The sequence below is a fragment of the Mandrillus leucophaeus genome, unplaced genomic scaffold (genome assembly GCF_000951045.1).
Source record: "Mandrillus leucophaeus isolate KB7577 unplaced genomic scaffold, Mleu.le_1.0 Scaffold210, whole genome shotgun sequence".
Lineage (NCBI taxonomy): Eukaryota > Metazoa > Chordata > Mammalia > Primates > Cercopithecidae > Mandrillus > Mandrillus leucophaeus.
Window position 1 is genome coordinate 673,481 of NW_012102144.1, and position 25,392 is coordinate 698,872.

The window sequence follows — 25,392 nt, forward strand, 5'->3', positions numbered from 1 at the left end:
CATGGGTATTATTACTTGGAGTGAAGCTAACAAAAAATAGTTAATTGAGGAAGAATATTAGGTAATAATTGTATCACGGTATAGGTGATATTCTAGCATAGTGGTTAACAACACAGACCTCAGAATCAGATAATCTGGACGTAAATTATATTTAACCTCTCCAAGCTTTAATTTCTTCATGTGTGAAGTAGAGATGAGAACATAAAGATTAAATTATATTATACACATGAAAGCACTTGGAAGAGTGTTTAGCACACAGAAAGCTATCAGGAAATGTTGTCTATTGTTTAGTCTATTGCATATAATAAAATACGCCAAAATTATGAAGATGGTACACGTAGTCGCTATATATGAATTTATAGTATGTTATCTAAATGAGTGTTTTATGTAAATGCAGTATTTATGGGGCCTTGGAGTTTACTCCTTATTGACTACCCTAGCAGACTCTCTCATCTTCTGTTACTTTCACTTTGAAACTGCCAAATCTAGCAAAAACTATCTCAAACTATCATTGAAATAAGATTGCCAATTTGCCAATGTAAGTTCATGGATTCCAACAGTCAGACCTGGATTAAAGTCTGCATTCAGTCCTTGGTCAATTAATTTAACCTATGTCTCAGTTTACTCATAAGTAAAATGAAGCTAATAATATAACCTACCTCTAACAGTATTGTGTTTAAATTAAATAGCAGCCAGATTACTATAATTTGATAACAAAACACCAAGTAGTTGCTTTGGCTTTATTTTTCTGTGATTTGATTCTTGGTCTTCAATTTCATTTTTTTTTTTCTGAATTGTATAATTGGTCCACATTTGAGGTTTGTGTTTTAATGATTCAAATTATTCATTTTTAACTTTTCAGTTTCCCTAATATGAGTCATTTTTATTTTGTTTAGATGGCATAGAGCTGTGTCTACCAACTTACTAAAACAAAATGTATTGGTCCCTAAAGAGGAGTCATCCAGTGATAGTGACATGGGATTTCATGAAAGTCAACAAAATCAGAAAAGAAATTTGATGACAAAAGTGAAGACTGCTTTTGGGAGGATGCTGTCCTACAAGTGTAGAAGCAAGCTAGCAAGTGCCAGCAAAGAGGGCTCCACTGACCATAAGGAAGCCCTACTGTCAAACATGCAGAGCCTTCTCCCTAGGATTGTCAAGGAGCTTCCATCTCCCAAGTTATTTACAGCAAAAATGAGAAAGCTTTCAGAGAATGGTAATCAAATTCGGGCAATTTGTCACTGGTTTGAGGCCAAGAGGAAGAGTGAAATTAGGATGGATTATCTTGCTACAAAAGTATGGCAGCCCTGAGGAGCTTGTCTGAAATGCAGAATCTCAGGCTCTACCTGGGACCTTCTGAGTCAGAAGCCACACTTTAGCAAGATCCTCAGTTGGCTTGTATGTTCATACTCTGTGTGTGTGTGTGTGTGTGTGTGTGTGTGTGTGTTTTAGATGGAATCTCGCTCTATCACCCAGGCTGTAGTGCAGAGGCATAATCTCGGCTCACTGCAACCTCTGCCTTCTGGGTTCAAGCAATTTTCCTCTCTCAGCCTCCTGAGTAGCTGGAACTACAGGAGTGTGCCACCACACCCAGCTAAATTTTGTATTTTTACTAGAGATAAGGTTTCACCCTGTTGGCCAGGCTGGTCTCGAACTCCTGACCTCAGGTGATCCATTTGCCTTGGCCTCCCAAAGTGCTGGGATTACAGGTGTGAGCCCCATGCCTCACCTTGTTCGTACCTTTTGAGAAGCACTGAATTGGATTGCCTTAGAGGTTCCTCCCAGTTCAATTAAACAGTTTTCTAATCAGTTTAAAATCACTTTTTATTTAAATATATGTGTGTGTATATTCATATATACATTATATATAATTTATATATATATGAAAATCAAACTCAAGCGGGATTTTTGGTTTTGTTTCTCGAAAAAGTAGTGATGCAGACTTTCACATGGCTACTTCTAACAGTGGAGGGGGTAGTGGAAATTAAATGATAAAAATGTATAACTGGTAAGTCATAAAGAACGCTCACTTTTATTGCATCTACTTTCTATGTACTGTGTGGAAGAATCAATATTTGAACTGTTAATTTTAAGTCGTTTTTGCAACTAGTAATAATGCCATTTGGCATCCTATGGGTCATGACTAACAATACTACCAATGTTTGCATTCTCATCTGTAGCTTTTCAAAAAATAAATGGAGTCTAGGCCGGGAGCAGTGGCTCACGCCTGTAATCCCAGCTCTTTGGAAGGCTGAAGCAGGTGGATCACTTGAGCCCAGGAGTTTGAGACCAGCCTGGGCAACCTGGTGAAACCATCTCTACCAAAAATATAAAAAAAAAAATTAGTCAGGCATGGTGGCATGTGCCCGTAGTCCCTACTAGGGGAGCTGAGGTGGGCGAATCGCTTGAATCTGGGAGGCAGAGATTGCAGTGAGCTGAGATTGTGCCACTGCACTCCAGCCTGGGTGACAGAAAGAGACCCTGTCTCAAAAAAAAAAAGAAGAAAGAGTCTATTTTTATAGCACTTTTATATTTACAGAAAAATTAAACAGAAAATGTAGAGTTCCCATGTGTACCTTCCCTTCCGTGATCCCCACAGCTCCTATTATTAACATCTTGCCTTAGTGTGGTACATTTACAATCGATGAGCCAATATTAATATATTATTATTATTAACTGAAGTTACAGTTTACATTATGGTTCCCCTTTTATATTGTGCAGTTCTGTGGGATTTGACAAATACCTACTTTTATGTCATACCCTGTCATAACATGCATCCACCATAACAGTATCATACAGAATAATTTCACTGCTTTATATATCCTCTGTAGCTTTTTAATGTCCTTCACAGCACAGAATCAGGAAACACACAGCCCTTATAGTGTATGTAAATATACATACAACTTCACATTTTACACACCATGATCAGGCAACAAAACTGATGTGTGCTTTTCCCAGGAAAAAAAAAAAAAATCTTGGTGGTTTCCAGCCGACTAATTTCAAACAAACTCTCTGTTCTGGAAAAAGCAGTCACTAATACAAGCATCCAAGCATCTAGCAATTACCTGGTATGGATTGAGCTGTATATTTCTGTTGAAAATAACAAAGAGGATATGCTTCTATATTGCTGGGGCTGGAATTGAAGAATCCAGCAGAAAACAGAGGATCAAATTTCTACTCTTAATCTGTGCACTGGTTTATTTTTGTCTTAGTTGGAATAACAAATATCAACTAAGATTTCTCCAGAAAATATACTCATCCTTTAGGATGTAGCTCAAACATTAATACCCTTTGTTGTAGCCCAAAATCAGTTGCTCTTCCCCACTGACCTTCAAAACATGTTTTTATATATTTAACAAATATCTGCTAAGTACTTATTATATGACAGCCACAATATTTGGGATAGAGTAGCACATAAAACAGCCATGGTCCCTGCCTCATGGAGTTATAGCATAGAGGGGCTTTCAAACATGCAGAAAATTACATTTGTTCCAAAGGAGCACAGGATGCTATTGAAAGAAATCATGGGTGCCCTAACTTTAGGGGAGGGGTCTCAGGAAAGGCTTCCCCAAGGAAGGGACAATTAAATTGAGATCTGAAGGATGTCTAAGACATAAGGATGGCTTACACAAGGTGGAGGGGGGAGAACAGTTTCCCAGGAATAAGGGAGAGCATGTTCAAGTCACAATATCAAGAGATCACCAGGCACAATTTAGCAATGAAAGAAATCCAGCAGAGGTTGGAACACAGAGAGCTAAGGAGAGGCTGGTTGAATTAGGTAGTAAGGGTGTCTGTCATAGGACACATTGAGAATTTTTAACTTTCTTCTAAGGGTGATAAGAAACCATTGGGTACTTTCAAGCTGGGGATTTATATAATCTGATTTGCATTCTTAAAAGATAGCTTTGGCTGCATAGTGTAGATTGGATTGGATGAGGGTAAGCGCAAATGCAGGAAGAACAATAAGCACCCGTACATTCTTTCAGGCAAGGAATGACATTAGCTTGGATTAGTCATGACAGTGGGAATGGGGAGATAAAGGGAGAAATAAGCATAGATAGAAGTTACAAGATTTGGGGAAGAGTTGGACAGTGAAGGGTGGGGGAGAGGGAAGAATTTCTGGATTGACCACTTGCTTTGAAGGTGGAGGCATCATTCACTAAGATAAGGAGCAATGGACCTGGATTGAAAAATAAGTCATGAGTCTGGCTAGACTTGCTGACTTGAGGTCCCTGCCGAATAGCCAAGTGGAGGTGTCAAGTAGGCTAATGTATTCTCTGAGGGTCCCAGAGAAGTCCTTATCAGTAGACTTTAAGCAACAAGATGATTTTAGGTGTGCACACAGCATGAAGGAACAGCATAACACACAGCAAATTGCAAACACCCTTTCCCCAATGCTGTCATCAAGGAAAATGTCTCATTTAGTGACCCCCTTTTTTAAGAAAAAGAGAGTACCTGTAGTCCCAGCTACTCGGGAGGCTGAGGCAGGAGAATAGCTTGAACCCAGGAGGCGGAACGTGCAGTGAGCCGAGATCACGCCACTGCACTCCAGCCTGGGTGACAGAGGAAGACTCCGTCTCAAAAGAAAAAAAAAAAGAAAAAGAAAAAGACAGTAATCTTAGGTTTAGTGCCTTCTGCAAAAAATAACATAGCTTTGTTTTTAGCATAGTGATTTTAATGCCTATTTATGATACTAGTCTTAAATTTATGGTAGTGTTTTAAAGTTTCCTTTATAAATACATTTATTGAGTTAAGCACTGAATTGATATGTTTTAAAATGTTAAGGAATCCAAGGTTCCCTGGATATAGGAAAGATGAATCAATGATATGTAAATGACTGAGTCTTGAGCCACATTTCTTGAAAATAGAGAGAAAATTTGCTTTAATCCACAATGAATACCCAAGGGAGGGTCTTGCATAGTAGAGGATTACTTTTCTAATTCCACAATGGTTCAGGGGAAAAACTTAAATCTCGAAGAGAGAGAGAGGTGGCTACCTTGTCAAAGACTGGGTTGGTGTCCACTGAGGTCATGACCATAACAAAAGGCAAATGTTTGCAGGAGAAAATGTAAGATTGGGAAGAGCAAATCCATTTTTTATTTTTAACTCTAAAGAAAAAAAGCCACTGAAGCAGCATGTGATGCTGTCTTCTAAGAATACTGTATTTTTAATAGGAAAAATGTGTTCCTCATTGTGATCCTTACAGATTCCTTTTTCCCCCTTTCTCTAAGCGACTATACAACTTGATGTTGTAGAGGCAGAGACAGAGGAGATAACCCAGGGAAATACACTCCTTTGGGCCAGGAGAACCACCAAGCGGTTATCTGTGACGTCTCTTCCTTCAGGACTACAAAAGGTAAAACGCTAAACAAATTTGCCTCTAAAGACTTACATATAACTCAATGTTTAGAGATTTTGTGAAAACCAAGTTCTGTCCTACCTTAAGTCCTCCACGATAAGCCTTTAAATCTGCTGCTTCTGTCTCCTCTCCAAGAATTTAGGGTACTCTCTGGGTCAGATTCTTCTACTTCTATGCTCAAACTGTTCAGCTTCTACTACATCTGGGCAGCAGTGGAGTTTGGATATTTGTAACTGACTTTCTCACTCTTCAAATGTTAGTATATTAGCATTCTGGCCTATCTGTGCATACTATGTGGAGTGGAACTCATTAGACCAGCACTGTCCAATGCAACTTTCCGTGAAGATGCAAGTATACATTGTCCAATATAGTAGCTGTTAGTCACACTGAAATGTGGTCAGTGCAATTGAGGAACTGAATTTTTAATCTTAATTTTCATTGAAATTAAAATGTAAATAGCCATATGTACAACACAGAAAATGCAGTGTAGATGATCTAGGACTCTCCAAACCAATGCTTTTACTTATCCATAGGTATGCATGGGTTTTTGTGTGTGTTTGTTTTGAGGCAGAGTCTCTCTCTGTAGCTCACCCAGGTTGGAGTGCAGTGGCACAATTTTGGCTCACTGCAACCTCTGTCTCCTGGGTTCAAGCGATTCTCTTACCTCAGCCTCCTATCTAGCTGGGACTACCGGCATGCACAACCATGCCTGGCTAATTTTTGTAGTTTTAGTAGAGACAGGGTTTCGCCATGTTGGCCAGGCTCGTCACGAACTCCTGGTCTCAAGTGATCCACCTGCCTTGGTCTCCCAAAGTGCTGGAATTACAGATGTAAGCCACCGTGACCGGCCATGCATGTATGTTTGATCCTAAATTGTCCAGTCTGTTTTTCAAAAATAGAACCATGGACTATTATTATTTTAGATATAAGACTTACCTTAAAGCTATGTTCCAAACTCTGTTCTAAGTGCTTTAAAAATATCAAGTTGGATAATGCTTACAACAGCCCTATAATGTAGGTAGCAATATTATCCTTATTTTAGGGATGGTACTGAGAGTTTAAGTAATTTGCCCATGTAAGTGACAGAGCCAAGTTTCAAACCCAGGAAGACCTGGCTCTAGAGTCCTTAGTAGTAATTGCTATGCTATAGACTAACTGTACTGTCCAAATATGCTAGTCAATAGCTGAATGTCACTACCTATGTTAATTAAAATTAAATAAAATTAGAAGTTCAGTTCCCCAGTTGCACTAGCTACGTTTCAAATGGCCAATAATTGCACCTAGTTAGTGGCTGTCCTATACAGTACAGATAGAGCACAGCACATTTCCATCTTCACAGAAAGTTCCACTGAACAGTACTACTCTGGAACACCACTGTCAGAGTGCACTGATATTAGTTTTGAATTTTTGCCTTTTGTGTGCTAGGTTCGTATTTAGTGTGCCCATATTACGTTTTAGGCAGTTTGTAGGTTTGGGGTGGGGAGTATAGGGTGATCCAATGGACATGGTCTTGCTTCTGTGGAACTTACAATCAAATAGAGGAGATACACATTAAACCATAGTGCCACACAGCAGTGTTCTTTTGAACAAATGTTGCTGGAACAAGTGGGCATTCATATAGGAAAAAAATGAAAATTGATCCCTGTCTCACACCATATACAAAAATTAATTTCTGTTCAGTTATAGATTTAAGTGGAAAAGGCAGAAACCTTAAAACTCCTGGAGGACAATAAGAATATCTTCATGACTTCAGCATAAAGACTTCTTAGGACACACATAACACTAACCATAAAGATAAAGATGGGGCAATTTGGCTATAATTAAGAATTTCTTTCCATCAAATGGTGTTAGATCAGAGGTTGTCAACTAGCTATGAAAATGGTTTGTTTAGCCCTCAGAATGTTCTCAAAAATATATTTGAATTGGCTGGGTGTGGTGGCTCATGTCTATAATCCTGGCACTTTTGAAGGCTGGTGAGGGAGGATCACTTGAGCTCAGGAGGTCGATACCAGCCTGGGCAACATGGCAAAACCCCACCTCTACAAAAAAATATAAAAATTAGCTGAGCATGGTGGTGTACACTTTTAGTCCCAGCTCCTCGGGAGGCTGAGGTGGGAGGATCACTGGAGCCTACAGAGGTTGAGGCTTTAGTGAGCCATGATCATGCCACTGCTCTCCAGCGCAGGCAACAGAGTGAGACCTCATCTTAAAATCTATATATGTATTTGAATTAATTGTCCACATTTAAAAATTAGGATATTTCAAATAAAATTCTGGGTTTTCCACTTTCTTTTGAAAAATAAAAAGATTTGAAAATACTAGGCCAATTCCTCAAGGCAACAAGCAGGAGCTGCACCAAGGTACTGCAGGAGGTGTGTTCTCTTCAGTCCATACCAGCCCCAACTAGTCCTGCTTTACAAAACTTGCCTAGGCACTAGATTTTGCCATAGTTGTATTCAATAAACACAGACATAATGTAGTAACTGCCAAGTATGCTAGTATGCTAGGTGCTTAACAGGAAAAAGTACTGGATTTTATGAAAGAGAAAAAAGAGGGGTCTTACTTTAGCTAGATCAGGGAAGATTCTGCAAGTGACATTTGAGCTGGGCAAGCTGGCAGGGTAGCAGTGGTTCAGCAGACTCCATATGTAAAGGCAAAGGGTAGGACCCAGATCTGGTCCCATATCCTACTTTGTGTAGATCTCACAATAGTCCTAATGTGAATTATTAAGCACAAGGGGAAGGAAGAGTAAACTCAGTAAGACTAAAAAGGGCGTATTAGCTTGGAGCCATGACCTGGGAAAGATTTCCAATTGCAACACTATTAGGACAGGTACTTGTAACCAGTAAGCCAGGGATAATGGGAAAAGTATCAGGCATGGGGTGAAAAGAACCCAGAGCTTTCTTTTTATGTTTGAAGATATGACTGCCATGAAAATAAGGAAACCTGCAGAAACGAGACCAAATTAACAACTAGATTCACTGATAATGAGCTTTCTGGGGCACTGGTCCACAACGGCCCCACACTGTCACTGTGCCCGGCAGCTGCAGAGGCAATTTCTTCTTCTTTCCCTTATGAAGACCTGCTTTTTTCCTGATGCTGTATATTCTTTCAGAGTCAGACAATCTCATTTCTCTGCACCCTATAGATCTCTTCAAAGAGAGCTCTGGGCACAAAGAAGATACTTGGGTGTGGAGAATAATATGAATACAGCCTCCAATCCAATATTGTTATGTGGCAAATGTTCAGTTTATAAGAGAATGTCCCGAAGGTGAGAACTCTTGTTAAAGCACTATCACAAAAATAACGTTGGTAGTTCCTAATCTGATGTGTTTTGCATTTTTACCATAGGGGCCATATTCACCAAAAAAGAGACCACACTTTCCAGCACTTAAAAAGAAGAAGCATGGCATGAAAAACATCCTTCGAAAATCAGATTTGACAGTAGGAAAGCTTCAAATGCAGGTAGTGGACAAAGGCTTTTAACTTTTGAATCTCAGAAGCATCAGAGAACCAGGCTTAACCAAACGCACAGCCCTATTAGACAGCATGGGTGGGATGAAATTAATGATTAGCATTAAGAAATAATGTTAGTAGGGGGGCATTCTGAAAGTGGCTAAAGGATTGCTAAGGACACCTAGGATGATGCTGTGTACCTGATAAATATTAAATGAATTCAATTAAAGTGAAGGCATATACATAGGTTTCTTTTCAGAAGAACTGAGATCATCTTTATCACTGGGTGGTAAATGTACGCTTTCAAGCTCCATTTGCTATGACTTGAATTAGAATAATATTTTAAGACTTGCAAAATGTCCACCAGTTCCAGAACTCTTCTCTTGGGAAAAGCAACTATCCCTTTGATTTTGACAAGGCTTTCCAAAACATGGCTTCATTTCTTGGTATTTATCTGTCATAGGTGGATGACCTCATAGAAACAGTGACCGATAAATCCATGAAGCTATTGGCCCAAAGACATGCTGAGCTTCAACGGTGTGAGTTCTTGGGGGATGAAATTCTTCAGTCTTCTAAACAGTTCCAGAGGATATCCAAGAGAACCAAGAGGAAGTATAAATTTAAAAATGTGTGTTTCCCATGTACCTGCTGCTGCTGCTTCTGACTTTGTTCCTGATTCTTTAGAAGTTATCTTCCCTAGGCTGGGCGTGGTGGCTCACGCCTGTAATCTCAGCACTTTGGGAGGCCAAGGCAGGCAGATCCTTTGAGGTCTGGAGTTCAAAACCAGCCTGGCCAACATGGTGAAACCCCATCTCTACTAAAAATACAAAAATTAGCCAGGTGTGGTGGCAGGCGCCTATAATCCCAGCTATTTGGGGGGCTGAGACAGGAGAATTGCTTGAACCTGGGAGGCAGAGGCTGCAGTGAGCCGAGATCGCACCACTGCACTACAGCCTGGGTGACAGCGCAAGACTCCATCTCAAAAATAAATAAATAAAAGTTACCTTCCAAGGGACTCTTATCTTTACTTAATCCTGAAAAAATCTCTCTAGTGAATTAATCAACGGGGTTGGGGATGGGGAGACAGCATTTAAAAAAAATTCTACCCAATAGTCCTTTAAAAAATAAGTATCTTTTTTGAAAAACTGGTATTTGTCTGGGGCACAGTGGCTCATGCCTATACTCCCAGCACTTTGGGAGGCTGAGGTGGGTGGATCACGTGAACCCAGGAGTTTGAGACCAGCTTGGGCAATATAGTGAGAATCTGTTACTACAAAAAACTTTTAAAAATTAGCTGGGTATGGTGATGTGTTGCCTGTAGTCCCAGCTACTCGGGAGGCTGACATAGAAGAATTGCTTAAGCCTGGGAGGTCAAGGCTACAGTGAGCTGTGATCAAGCCACTACACTCCAGCCTGGATGACAGGGCAAGACCCTGTCTCAGAAAAGAAAAAAAAAATTGATTTTTAATTCTGAGTCAATATAGGCAAATTGTTGTTTCATAATTTTTACTAATAATGGAAAATAGAAACATTTGTCACAGCATAGCAATTCTGCAAAGAAATTTCTCCCATGACTTGCCAGATGAAATTAGAGGAAGTATTTATAGGTATTATGACACTTTTAATATGACTACAACTGCGCTAATTTTAAACTTTCATTTTTAAGATAAAAATTATTATTAAAATTACAAAAATATAACATCATTAAGGTATGATTCATGCAAAGTGTCATGTTTCTTAACTAAAATAAATGGATAAGGATGGAGCCGAACAAGTATTACACGTGTAATGAAATACTTAAGAAAATCACAAGTGATTCAGCCTTAGCTTAATTTTTAAAAAGATAATAAATTCTTTATGCAAGACAATCTTTTTTTTTTTTTTAGATGGAGTTTCACTCTTATTGCCCAGGCTGGAGTGCAATGGCGCGATCTTGGTTTACCGCAACCTTTGCCTCCTGGGTTCAAATGATTCTCCTTCCTCAGGCTCCTGAGTAGCTGGGATTATAGGCAGGTGCCACCATACTCGGCTAATTTTGTATTTTTTTTAGTAGAGACGGGGTTTCTTCGTGTTGGTCAGGCTGGTCTCAAACTCCTGACCTCAGGTGATCTGCCTGCGTTGGCCTTCCAAAGTGCTGGGATTACAGACGTGAGCCACCGCGCCTGGCCTATGCAAGACAATCTTAACAAACTATTTACTTCAAACAACTCTTCACTTTATCAGTACATTTTTTTCTACTGAAAATGATTCCTAAAGAACAAAACAGTAGAGAAAAGAGATCAACAAAACATTTGAGAATTATATTCCTCACATATTAAGGCGAGATATAGAAAGTAATGCGCATTATTTTACTTTGCATCTTATAATTACCTCTCATACCAGTGACTTTTAACAGCCTGGAACCTCTCTATACAATAAGCATACACCACAAACATTTTGCATGTAATTTCACAGATTCATGGCCCTCCTAAAGCCTCTTCATAGACTCCATTTTCAGAAGTGTAACCATTTCCAGAAATTGGCCCATTTTCCCATGTACATCCTGGAAATGCCAACTTCTAACAATTTTCAACTTATTTTGTAAGCCAATCAATGTTACCAGTTAAAAACTACCTGGAATATTAATGAGCACAAACATATCCAGCTTAAAAGCATTTTATTAAGCATTTTTGGATGTTGCTTCCTACCACTTAAGAATAAAAAAATGCATTTTAATAAAAACAAATCTATACTGAAGTCATTTTCCTTTGTGTGAGGAAATATGAATGAAATACACATTCACATTTAAAAACAGAGTATTTTACTGCCAAAACTTTAAATATCTCAAGAGCACACCACATTTTAAACACATTATGGTCACGTAGCTATTTCAATATTCCTGGGAGTGGTGGGCGATTAGCCTGTCTATGGCTTAGGATCTGTTTCCATGCTTGCTTCCTGAGCGTCTTCTACCTCTGAGAGTTTTTCATCATCTGTAATTGAGAAGGAAACATAAAACCTTAGTCAAGTTTGCCTATGTTTTATATTCAATGAACACATGAAAACATGTTTATCCTGTATTAGCCAATACAATTAAAGCAAAGATGGCTACTAGTTGAATCAAACTTTCAAATTTATGTGATAGATTTCACTTAAAAAAAAAAAAATCTGGGCAGGGTCTGGTGGCTCACACCTGTAATCCCAGCACTTTGGGAGGCCGAGGCAGGTGGATCATTAGAGGTCAGGAATTCAAGACCAGCCTACCCTACATGGTAAAACCCCATCTCTACTAAGAATACTAAAATTAGCTGGGTGTGGTTGCATGCACCTGTAATTCCAGCTACTCGGGAGGCTAAGGCATGAGAATCACTTGAGCCTGCAAGGTGGGGATTGCAGTGAGCCAAGATTGTGTCACTGCACTCCAGCCTGGGTGACAGGAAGACTGTCTCAAAAAAAAAAAAAAAAAAAAAAAAAAAAAAATCTGGGTCTTAGGCTATTCTTTAAAACAATCAAAAGATCAGGTAATACAAAAATTTCTAACTGTCTACAGTGAATATAAAGAGCAAGTCTCCAGTTCTCCAAAGTACCCACCACTCAGTGGGTATGCAAATGTTCTTATGTACTGATTCCTTATTATTGCCTGCCTGGGTCCTGAGTTATTACATTATAGTAATCAACTACAGTGAACCAAGAAAGATTCCAAATCTATCATCCTTGAATTTTTCTTAATTTAAACCACTATGTATATCTTTAAATCCTATATTACCACAAATTATGACTTTTCTACATATATTCAAGAAAGTTGAACTTGAGTACCTTCTAACGTCATCCAGCTATATTGTTCAGAAATAGAAGGTATATTCTCTCTCCAAGATATATATTTCAAAAGATACATTCCTGGGTCATTTAAAAAATCTTCATAAACATTTATTTTGAGACTATTTCTACTTACTTTCCAATGTTTGCTGAAGTTCATGGATGGTACTAAGAAGAACGTGAAACTGTTTCCGTCTCAATTCCAGCTGTGTTAACAAGAAAAAAATTTATACAAATGATGACCTATATATATAGATATATAGACAGACAGATAGATCACAAAGGCTAAATATATGTGCAAATACCTTATCTTCAACACTTTCTTTAATGTGTGAAAGATGCTCTAATTCTTTTCCCAGAGCCTCTAGTTCCCTGGAAATAAAACAGTGTTACATTTTGCTGAATGGGGGAAAAGAGATTACAATTAATACCTAACTTTTTAGTTACTAGATAGGATTTTTAAAATTAAAAAAAAAAGACTTATAAGGAGTTATAACACTCCATTATGGTGAAACTTCTGAAGCTGGGGATGATTTCTTCTTAACTTCTAAATATGGACTTACTTTCGTTAAAATTACATTTTTGGATACATTTTTAAAGTACAGAAAAACACAGATAATAAAATAACAAGACCCAAGAAATGATACATATTGTGAAGCTTAACTTCAAGGTTTTTTTTTTTTTTTGGTAAAAGAAATAAAACATTGCCAATTAACTCGAAATATCCTTTGAATCTTACCTCTAGACCTCTATCCTGGGCTGTTTTATCTCCTCTACCTCCCACTCAGGCAACTACTATATCATTCTAATTCTTTTTTATGCATATACTTGTATCTCTGAATAATATACAGTATTGATATATAATATTTGAAAGGGGGTTCTAATTTTATAAATGGTTATTATTCTTTGTTTCAGGAATGTAGTAATAATTTAAAATTTATTATGTGTCTTTTCACTGACTATGTTTTGAGAGCTGTGTTTTAAAAGGGCATAACTAGTTTATTCTTTTTAACTGAAATTCAGTATTTTAATATATGAAGACCATATTCTATTTGTCCATTGTGCTATTGATGCATATTACATGCATTTATTTCAGACATATAGGTGGTAAGGTCAGAGGGAAATAAAATCTAACAGAGAAGTATGGGAAAATATAATATTGAAGATCTGACCCCTCCTTTTGAAACATATTTATTCTGCAAAAAATGAAATGCCTAGGGTAGTTTATGAGCATTTATGTATAAAGGTTAGTTCCTTTCAAAGTAAAACTCTACACTTACTTTAATGTCTCATGCCTGTCTGGATGGTGTTGAATCACTTTTGCCAAAGCATCATATTCTGAAAGACATAAAAATATTTATCAAACTAAGGGTTTTTTGAATATGAATTATCAAAACAAAAATGTATAATATCAACAAAAATGTATAATATCACAAACCTCTTCTAATCACTTCCCTAGTACATCAAGAAATGAAATCATTGAAAGATGAGTATTGCCAGTTTTAGTTGACTGAGTTATAATTATAATGATACACAACATCAAAAGTGTTCCAAACAGGGGTTTTAGCTCCCACTTTTTTTCCATTTATATGTCGTGGACAGAATATAAGAGGTCAGCATAAGCATAAGCAAATTTAAGTTATTATTGATTATCAAATAGACTGATTCTGAGAAGGATCTTACTCACTAGTTGTCTAAAAAATAAAATAAAATAAAATAAAATCAGTAAATATATTCTACCATTAGTTTGAGTTGTTAGTCAACAGCAAATTACACTTCTCACTCATTCCAAAAGTTAAGATTTCAGAAACGTGCAAATAACTTAAAATTCAGGTTCTACTTTCTGCTCCACTGAGACCTCCAAGATAAGTCATGTAACTTCTGTTAACCTTTCTTATGAAGTGATGAGTGATGAGTGGCAGGATTTACTTAAAAACCTCATTAACCAACGAAAACACTCCAAATATTTTTAAATGACTTTTGAACTGATACTAAGTTGGTATATCTTACTGTAAATAGGGCACCAAAACTTCACCATACACATTTTAAACTGAAAAAAACAACTTGTAAAAAGAGGAAATTAAGCTTCATCTTAATTAGTTCATTAAAAAGTGAACATTCATTGTTTTAGAACTGAGCATATTAATTCAATAAAAGTATGATTCTTTTGAACACAAATTTTTTGAATTACAAAATAATACATGCCCTATGTAAAACAAAACAAAACAAAACAAAAACAGAGAAAAGAACCTAAGCCATAAAAACTCACAACTTCAAAATAACCATTAACATTTTCTATTTTCTTCTAGTTTTTCACATCAATGTAACAGTTGTGATTACACATTATATTTTTTATTTTTATTTTTCTTCAATTTACATTTTAAGAACAGCATTGCCTCTAACATTAAAAATTGTCTTGAAATAGTATTTAGGAACTACATAAGGATATACTCTAACTTAAAAACAAGAGATTATAACAAAACTCAACTTTAACCTTCTTATTAGATATTGTAGGCCGTCTAGAAATGTTTGCTTGCTTTGTACTTAATGAAAACTCACAGAGTTTAAATTCTTTTCCATTTCATTTTTTGGAAAGTAGCTCTATTAAACAAACAAACTAAAAACCCAAACCATAAATCTAGTATATTTATGTAAATCGCCTCTGCTGATTAACTATAACATTATTTAGGCAAAAGGGTCCAAGATGGTAAAAATTTAATACTTAAGAAATACTGAGATAAGAGAAAAACAAAAGAAATACTTAGATAATCAACATAATCCAGCAAAAACATTCTTTTCAACACAGACCTCCTTCTGTATTTTAAAGAATAATGTTCTAAGGAATTAAAATTTGGATTTTTTTTTAAAATCCAGTTTTAGTTGACTGAGTTATAATTATAATGATACACAACATCAAAAGTGTTCCAAACAGGGGTTTTAGCTCCCACTAAGGTTGATTCAGGCTGCAGATTATACCTCACAACATTAAAAACTGCATGAAAATAGTAGTCAGTAATAATGTATTTGCACATTAAATCCCTCAAAACCCTTACCTTGGCGATTTTTTCGTATTCGTTTTGCTTGAAGAATTTGCTTTTTGCACTCAGCAATTTTTTCATGTGCTCCAGCTATGCTACATTCTATATGAGAAGGTTTTTAAAAGATAATGGTAACAAAATCAATAATCCATTTTTAATTTTAAAATGCATTTATAAATTAAATTCTATTGGTAACAAAATAGACACTAGTATTTTAAAAAAACAGCTGTAACCCAAAGTACTATATCATGTTAGAATATGCATTTTTATCGCTAACATTTACTGTATTCTTTCCATTAATACAGTAATTGTTATTATTCTTTTACCACCAATCAAAGAAAATTGTTAGCAGATATTGTTTCCTTTAGACCATAAAAAATAAAATTACAGATAGAAACATTAAGATTCTTTACCTATTTCCTTGTAAATTTTTTCATAATTTTCCATTTCTCTGAGATTCATATCATATACTAGTAAAGTTTTGCCCATTGAAAATTCACATTGAGACAGCGTGCTCAGCATACGTTGGTACTGGCTATACCTAATGAAAAAGAGAGAAAACCAAAATAAGGATGCTTGTGGATTGACAAAAATGAACTGTTATAATGCAGGCAAATATTTGCTAATTAAATTATACCAAGTTCTGAGAGAATCATTTGCTTATTTAAAATAATTTAGAATATCTGTCCCTTAAGTTTTCTTTTTATCAAATGTAGTATTCTTGAATTTAACTACTTTAGTTACAAATGCAAAGATGGGACTGCTGTTCTTATCAATACACGTTTTATTCAAACAATTATTTGAATTTTGTTTAAAAGACTAAAAAATACTTTAAGATGTTTTTTTAACTTCACAGTTCTGTTCCCACAATTTTTTCACTCTATAAAATCATTTATATGGAAAGCAAATTCAAATGAGGAAAAGTTTACTATGTTAAAAAATAAATAAATATAGTTGAGCATGGTAGCTCATGTCTGTAATTCTGACATTTTGGGAAGCCAAGGTGGGCAGATCACTTAAGGCTAGGAGTTCGACACCAGCCTGGCCAACATGGTGAAACCCCATCTCTACTAAAAATACAAAAATTAGTCAGGCATGGTGGTGCTTGCCTATAATCCCAGCTACTCAGGAGGCTGAGGCACCAGTACTGCTTGAACCTGGGAGGTGGAGGTTGCAGTGAGCCAAGATTGTGCCATTATTGCACTACAGCCTGAGGAATGGAATGAGACTCTGTCTCAAAAAAAAAAAAAATTAGATATACGTGTGTGTGTGTGTGTGTGTGTGTGTGTATGTGTGTGTGTATCAGGTTGGTGCAAAACTAATCGCGGTTAATCGTGTCAACTTAATATATACATACATAGCGGTAGCCTTTTATTAGCAAAGGAGAAAATTCCATTTAGATATTTTATCCTATTAAACACTTATATCATAAAAGTAACCAAACTAATGAGTCTGAATTTAATCTTCATTTCTCCTTACCAATCCTCCTTCTCCATGTTTTAATAAACATATGGGAGGCCTCTGAAGAGAAGAAAAGGCCAAGAAAATCTACTCTCGATTAAGAGTTGACTCCACTGGACATTTAAGGTGAGTGAAAAATTGATCTATTCACAGGACCTCAATATATGGCCTAAAATCACATTAGGACATTGGTATGGAAACAACAGTGAAATGAAATACCCCTCTTCCTGGGACCCAGAGTTGCACCATTTAATGAAACTCTTCACTAGCAGATTAATTCTCCGATCATCTCCAGCACCATCTCCATCAATGAGGAGACGCTTCCGTATAACTTCATCTGCAGGAAAGAAGGCCAATGTTACCATCTGGCTCTTGGTAACTTTCAAGCACAAATAACGAGTATGACTGTTCATTTGTTTATTCAAAAGAAAATTATTGAAATGTAAATGTATTTAATGCCACTGAACTGTACACTTAAAAATGACCAACTAAAATGGTAATTTTGTTATGCATATTTTATGTTACTGCATATAATAAAAAATATTTATATAGTAAAGGAAAAAGAAAGTTATTGCATGACTATCGTGTGTCAGGTATTGTTCTAGGGGCTGGAGTATTAGCAGTGAATAGATGTCCTTACAGTTGGCAGTCTACTGGGTTGTTGAGTGGAAATAATCTTCAGGCACAATGAAGGAAATAAAATAACCTGCCCAGACAGACAGAAGGTCAAATGCTCATGTTTTTGGTTGGTGAGAGGCATTGATAAAAGGAATAGATAGGAAATATTTAAAAGATGTAGCAGCAAACTAGGAAAAAAGAATGAGATGGGTTAGGGAAAAAGTAATGGATTTGTTAGATAAACATATAATTTAAGGCTGGGTGTGGTGGCTAATGCCTGTAATCTCAACAGTTTGGGAGGCTGAGGCTGGAGTATTGCTTGAGACCGGGAGTTTGAGACCAGCCTGAGCAACACAGTGAGACTCTGACCCTGTGAAAAATAAAGATTAGCTCGGTGTGGTGGCATGTGCCTATTAGTCCCAGTAACTTGGGAGGCTGAGGTAGGAGGATCACTTGAGCCTGGGAGATCAAGGTTGCAGTAAGCCATGATCTCACCACTGGACTCCAGTGCCTATTGGCAACAAAGCGAGAAGCTGTCTCTGAAAAAAATAAAAAATAAAAATAAAATTAAAATTAAAAAGTATATATATAGTTATCTGTAAAGTTTCTTTCCCCATGAGGATTTTTTTTTTTTTTAACAATACTGTCTGACTTTCGCCCCAAGGAAAAGAAAAAGAGAGAGAGAAGAAGAACAAAAAAAACAAAAACAAAAACAAAAAACAGTGTAGATGACAATGATGGCCAACAAGCGGGGTCCATATCTGTCTGCCTGGCAGTCCTGAGCTAGTGTTCTTTCCTGGACAAAATGATGCTGGATCATAACAAGAGCAAGGCAAATTAAAAACATAGTAAAACATCATTTTTCATCTATCAGATTGGCAAAAGATCTGATAAAACGGTTGGGCAAGGGTGTTAGAAAACTGCACTTTTATACACTAATAAAATGCAAACTGGTAATTCTTTGTAGGGCCACTGAACGGTAACAAATAAAATTAAAAACGCACATACCTTTCTGACCCCATAATTCCAATTCTAGAAATTTGTCCTATAGAAGTGCACTCATGCACAAAGACAGACATAAAGGAATGTTCTTAGTGTTGCTGTTTATAGTAGAAAGATTGCAAACCTATTCATCAGTAAGAAACTGATTAAATGATTAAACATTCACATAATGTCATAGTATGAGCCAAAAGAATAGTGCAGATATACTGATACCAAAAAACTCTCCTTAGATATGTTAAATAAAATGAAAACAAAACAGGTATTGAAAAGCATATACAATATGTTGCCATATGTGCAGAAAAAGGAGGCTTTGCGTGTGTGCGCATGTGCATCACACACGCATGTGTATATTCAGAGACTATCCTTGGAGGGATCCACAAGAAACTTGTAACAGTGGTTATTTCTGGTAAGAGGGACTACAGATAGAGGTGGGAAAAGATATAATTTTCCTGTATGTCTTTGTAGAATTTGGGGGGTTTTCTGTTTTGTTTTTTATAGTATGCATTCATTATTTTTTAAAATAAATTTAAAGTGTGAATAATTCCTGGAGAGCCTCCATGCTGAATCAACAGCAAAATCTTTAAACAATAGTTCCTGTGTGTAGGCAGAAGTATTTTTGAGCGCAGGTGCAGCGGAGATAAACTTTGGAAGGCAGATGGCTCCAGTTTTAAAATATATTCTGTGATAACATCAGATAAACATTTTTAGAATTGGGTTTGGTTCTCAGAGTCATGGCTTTGACAGACTGCTCAAGCTACATATTCATCAAGTGTTTTAATTTTACATTTTAAAAATACAAACTAATGCTTTCAGTTTTTTAACCACCAACATTATCTGAAAAGACTGAGACAAATAAAACATAGTCCTTGAAGAGATTAAAATGCAGAAAATAAATATTAATAGAATTTTCTTACTACAAATGTTTTAACCTTATTAAAAAGAAGCATCTAGTGGGTGAATCTGGTGGCACTGATGGTATTCAACAGTTCCTTTGTTAGTCTTATCTGTGTTCTCAAGTCTCCAAGAAATACCATTTTTTCCCCATATGCCTGGATCTCCAACTCTAGTGAGGACTGGGGATTTCAAATGTAAATACATTCAAGTAATAGGAAAACAATGTCTGAGGCAAACTGGAGAGTGAGTGCCCTGATTGAGAGGAAAAAAATATTAACATATGTAACAGAGATTAAAGTCTGATGCTGTGGTTTGAATGTCCCCTCCAAAACTCATGTTGAAATTTAACAGCCATTGAAACGACCTGAATAGACACTTCTCAAAAGAAGACATACAGATGGCCAACAGGTATATGAAAGAATTCTCAACATCACTAATCAGGGAAATGCAAATCAAAACCACAGTGAGATACTGGCTCACCCCACTGAGAGAGGTTATTACCAAAAAGACAAACAATAACAAGTGTTGGTGAGGATGTGAAGAAAGCAGAACCCTTATACACTATTGGTGGGAATGTAAATTAGTACAGGTATTATGGAAAACAAAATGGAGAGTCCTCAAAAAACTGAAAATATGAGCTGGAGAATTCACAACCTAAGTGTCCACTGATCAATGAGTGAATAAAGAAAATGTGGTATCTATACACCAAGCAATACAACTCAGCCATAAAAAGGAATGAAATAGCATCTTTTGCAGCAACCTGGATGGAGCTGGAGGCCATTATTCTAAGCGAAGTAACATAGGAATGGATAATCAAATACTGTATGTTCTCATTTATAAGTGGGAGCTAAGCTATGAGGACACAAAGACATACAGAGTGACATAATGGACTCTGGAGATTCACAGGGTGAAGGTTGGGAGAGGGGTGAGGGGAAAAAAAAACTACATTGGGTACATTGAGTATAAGCACACTACTTGTGTAGTATACTACACAGGTAAGAGGTGCACTAAAATATCAGAATTCACCACTGATCTGGCTCTGTCACCCAGGCTGGAATGTAGTGGCATGATCTCAGCTCACTGCAACCTCCACCTACTGGGTTCAAGCCATCCTCCCACCTGAGCCTCCCAAGCAGCTGTGACTACAGGTGCAGGCCATCATGCCCAGCTAATTTTTGTATTTTTTGTAGAGACAGAGTTTCACCATGCTACCGAGGCTGGTCTCAAACTCCTGAACTCAAGTGATACACATGCCTCGGCTTCCCAACTGCTGGAATTACAGGCATGAGCCTCTGTGCCTGCCCCAACCCACCCAAAAAATGTATGTATATATGTTTGTTTGTTTGGAGATGGAGTCTCACTCCTTCACCAAGGCTAGAGTACAGTGGCGTGATCTCGGCTTACTGCAACCTCTATCTCCTGGGTTCAAGCGATTCTCCTGCCTCAGCCTTCCGAGTAGCTGGGACTACAGGCATGTGCCACCATGCCCAGCTAATTTTGTATTTTCAGTAGAGATGAAGTTTAACCATCTTGGCCAGGCTGGTCTCAAACTCCTGACCTCAAATGATCCGCCTACCTTGGCCTCTCAAAGTGCTGGGATTACAGGCATGAGCCATTGTGCCAGGCCTCAATAATTACTTTAAAATTAAAAATAGAACTACCATATGATCCAGCAATCCCACTACTGTTGATGTGTCCAAAGGAAATGAAATCAGTATGTCAAAGAGGTATCTGCACTCCAACGTTTATAGCAGCCTTATTCACAATAGCCAAGGTATAGAATCATCTTGGATGTTCACCAACAGATGAATGAATAAAAAAAAAAAATGTGGGCTGGGCGTGGTGGCTCACGCCTGTAATCCCAGCACTTTTGGAGGCCAAGGTGGGTGGATCACGAGGTCAGGAGTTCGAGACCATCCTGGCTAACACAGTGAAACTCCCTCACTACTAAAAATACTGGCTGGGCGTGGTGATCGGCGCCTGTAGTCCCAGCTACTCAGGAGGCTGAGGCAGGAGAATGGCGTGAACCTGGGAGGCGGAGCTTGCAGTGAGCCGAGATTGCACCACTGCACTCCAGCCTGGGTGACAGAGTGAAACTCTGTCTCAAAAAAAAAACAAAAAATTATGGATGTGGTGTGTGTGTGTGTGTGTATATATAGTGTGTATGTGTATACACATATACACATACACTTAAACACACATATATATATACATACACACATATAAAATGAAATACTATTCAGCCATAAAAAGGAGGACACCCTGTCATTTCAACAACATGGATGAACTTGGAGAACATTATGCTAGGTGAAATAAGGCAGGCACAGAGATATAAATAATGCATGATCACACTTATATATGGAAGCTTAAAAAGTTGGTCTCATAGAAGTAGAGAGTATAACGGTGGTTACCAAAGGCTGGGGTGGCTAGGGAGAAGGAGGTTGGGGAAATGTTGGTCAAAAGATACATACTTACAGTTAGGCAGAAGGAATAAATTTCAAGAGATCTAATTGTACAGCAAGGTGACTACAGTTAATGATGATATAGTGTATTCTTGAAAAATATAAAAAGAGTGAATGTTATATGCTCTCATCACAAAAATGAGAACTCTGTGAGGTAATGCATTTGTTAATTAGCTAGTTAACTATTCCACAATGTATATATACTTCAACAAATCATGCTGTACACAACAAAAACACACAATGTTATCTGTCAGTTTAAAATAAACACATAAAAAAGAAGGAAGTTTAATTGCCACCATGCCGGTTTTAAGAGGGGGAACCCTGAAGAGGTGACTGAAGAGGTGATTAGGTCATTAGGGCTCTGCCCTGATGAACAGGCTTATGCAGCTATTGTAGAAATAGGTTAGTAATCTTGGAGTGAGCTCCTGATAAAAAGGTGAGTTCAGCTCCATTTCTTTTCTCCATCTCACGCTCTCCTTTGCCATGTGATACTTTTTGCCATGTTATGACACAGCAAGAAAACTCTCACCAGATTTGGCCCTTTGATCTTGAATTTCCCACCCTCTAGAACCATGAGTCAAATAAATTTCTATTGTTTATAAATTACCCATTCCCTGGTATTCTGTCACATCCTCGGAAAACAGAATAAGACGGAAAATCGTACTGGCAGTGTGGCTGTTGCTATAACAAATATCTGAAAATGTGGAAGTGACAAGTGTTGCCTAAGTCTAGAATCATAAATAAAGACTTAAAATAAAGTCTTTAAATTTGTTGTAATTTTGTCTTTTGACAGAAGACCACAAAAGGACCTGGAGACAGCTGATGACCTGAGACTCCTTGAGGAACATAGGAAAAGGTGATGCTAACCTTCTTTTTTGGGGGTGGGGTGTACTATCTCCTTCACATAGCCCTGAGGGTTAAGTCCCTCTCAGATCTGAGCTCTGCTCTCTTAAGCATTTAAGCTCACTGATATCTTTGGCTTTGGGGGTATCAAGGTTAGTTTGTGCTGTGAGAGAACATTTGACTTTGGAGTACCTAGGGTTAGTTTGTACTGTGGCAGGGCACATGACTTCTGGGTTCATAGTGGCTGACAAGTCACTGGCAAGGGCTACATTGTTTTGGCTCCCACTCTGGTGATATGCATGATGCCATAAAAGGCTTGGGTCAAGCCCTGAAGAATGTGGCTGGACAGAAATATGAGTTGCATCCCATTGGTGACCAGCATATGGCCGGAGGGAAAGGTGGGTTACACTCTTTGTGGCTAACACAGAGGGCTGCAGTAGTAAAGGTAACCAACAGCAGTCACAGCAAGTGGTTATTACCATGGGGTGAAGGAGGGCATGAACTCTGGCTTTTGGAATTCATGGGTATGTGTGTTTTTTCTTACATGTTTAGATGAGGGAGGCCTCAGGCATCTGACTGGGTCAGACAAAAAAGAAACTGAAACGTCATTGGCTCAGTGGGTCAAGGCAATCTCAAAGCCAAAGCCATTTTGGCTTTGGAAGACCCAATATCCAACATCAAATGGTTTCTTTAATTTCTAAAGATCTGAGTACCCTGCCTTCTGGCCAATATGCCTTTTTTGTGTATGAGGTTTCTGGTTCTGGAAGCTACAAATATTTACAAATGGCAAAATCTTACAAAAGATAATTCAGAATTATGATGCCATTACATGGAATGTTCCAGATGAAAAAGACTATTCATCTAAGAAGTGCACTCAAACCCCAAGCCTCCCAAATTACTCAGAAAGAACAGAATTCTTATTGGTATTCAGAAGCCTCAAAGAGACAACAGTGCTCTAAAATCACCTTTTAAAAAGATTCACTGTAAAGAGCTAATAAAAGCTGGAAATGGAAGATATTCCCTTACCAAGGATGGTAAAACTGATGTAACTCCTACTGCCTCCCTCTCTCTTGCATTGCCTGAATATTTACAATCTCCTCCTAAGTATTCAGTCTGCTTTGTCTGAATTGCCATTCTTCCCTGAAAAAAGCAGTTAAACAGTTTCCTTATAAGAGAATCATTTGAAAAATCAGGAGATAATCCCCAAGTGACTTGTACTCCCTGGACAAAAATGGACTTCAGGGCCACAGTTCAAGATTTTCCTAAATCTACAGAAGAATTTAACAAGTTTTCTGAAGAATTCAGGGTCTTACTAGTAACTCATTATTTTTAAATTTTTATTTTTTTAGACGGAGTTTCGCTCTTGTTGCCCAGGCTGGAGTGCAATGGCGCGATCTCTGCTCACTGCAACCTCCACCTCCTGGGTTCAAGCTATTTTCCTGCCTCACTCTCCCTAGTAGCTGGGATTACAGGCACCCGCCACCACGCCCGGCTAATTTTTTTGTAGTTTTAGTAGAGACGCGGTTTCACCATGTTGGCCAGGCTGGTCTCAAACTCCTGACCTCAGGTGATCCACCCACCTTGGCCTCCCAAAGTGCTGGGCTTATAGGCACGAGCCACCATGCCTGGCCTTACTGGTAATTTATAACCCCAGTATACTTGATTTGTACCAACTAGTACATGTATTGGTGTAATCTAGGGAGCCCCACATGGATGAAAGAGGCAGAATGGCAGTCTCCTGAGAATTCTATCAAGTACCCAGCAAGCTCTGTCCAATCTACTTATGGGTCAGGCAAAACCCAAAAGACTGCAGATTACCTTTTGAAAAGTCATTCCCCAAGTATTTCAGCTCCATGGCAACCGACAACCTAGAATGACATTTGGGCCTGTCCTAGGGTGCTTCCCCAAATAAGCAATCCCTAAAACAGCAGTTTCCAAAAATTCACTGCCATTTGTGCAAACAACCAGGACATTGGAAAAAGGACTGCTGAAAAAATTTTCCAGGAAAGCCCCTAAAATCAGGCTTCCCACCCACCCTGTGACAAAAAAAGTTCCTATAAATCTGGTATGTATTGGTATAAATGCTATCAGTCATAATTTTGGTTGAAAAATAACCAAATTTCCTTGTCAATTTCATCATTATTATAATGAACTCTCATCAGGTTTTAACCATGGCCATTTTAAGTCATGTTGTCAACAGTGAATTGTTTTGGTTCTAATGCCTTTTATGAAAGCTTTTGCAAGCAATTATAATCCTAAAGTGCTGTGTCTCCAAAAAACTATATCAGAAGAATGAAAAGAAGGCCGGGTGCAGTGGCTCACGCCTGTAATCCCAGCACTTTGGGAGGCAGAGGCGAGCAGATCACTTGAGGTCAGGAGTTGAGACCAGCCTGGCCAACAAGGCGAAACCCTGCTTCTACAAAAATATAAAAATTAGCTGGGTGTAGGGTTGCGTGCCTGTAAT

At 37.7% G+C, this 25,392-nt stretch overlaps 2 protein-coding genes across 2 annotated transcripts in view; one reads left to right on the forward strand and one right to left on the reverse strand.

The window, feature by feature from the left end:
• LOC105539884 (putative uncharacterized protein C3orf49) overlaps positions 1-25,392 on the forward strand; it is a 30,605-nt gene that overhangs the window by 4,193 nt on the left and 1,020 nt on the right. Inside the window, exons 2-6 of the mRNA XM_011980343.1 lie at positions 897-1,216; positions 5,232-5,356; positions 8,711-8,824; positions 9,279-9,443; positions 22,879-22,941. Coding sequence (XP_011835733.1) covers positions 897-1,216; positions 5,232-5,356; positions 8,711-8,824; positions 9,279-9,443; positions 22,879-22,908 — 754 coding nt within the window. The 3' untranslated portion in view covers positions 22,909-22,941. The remainder of the gene's footprint in view (positions 1-896; positions 1,217-5,231; positions 5,357-8,710; positions 8,825-9,278; positions 9,444-22,878; positions 22,942-25,392) is intronic.
• THOC7 (THO complex 7 homolog (Drosophila)) overlaps positions 11,457-25,392 on the reverse strand; it is a 29,756-nt gene continuing 15,820 nt past the window's right edge. The window contains exons 2-8 of the mRNA XM_011980342.1: positions 17,329-17,446; positions 16,062-16,189; positions 15,664-15,750; positions 13,891-13,948; positions 12,916-12,982; positions 12,747-12,816; positions 11,457-11,787 (exon numbers count right to left, since the gene is read on the reverse strand). Of these exons, the coding sequence (XP_011835732.1) occupies positions 11,720-11,787; positions 12,747-12,816; positions 12,916-12,982; positions 13,891-13,948; positions 15,664-15,750; positions 16,062-16,170 (459 nt within the window). The 5' untranslated portion in view covers positions 16,171-16,189; positions 17,329-17,446 and the 3' untranslated portion in view covers positions 11,457-11,719. The remainder of the gene's footprint in view (positions 11,788-12,746; positions 12,817-12,915; positions 12,983-13,890; positions 13,949-15,663; positions 15,751-16,061; positions 16,190-17,328; positions 17,447-25,392) is intronic.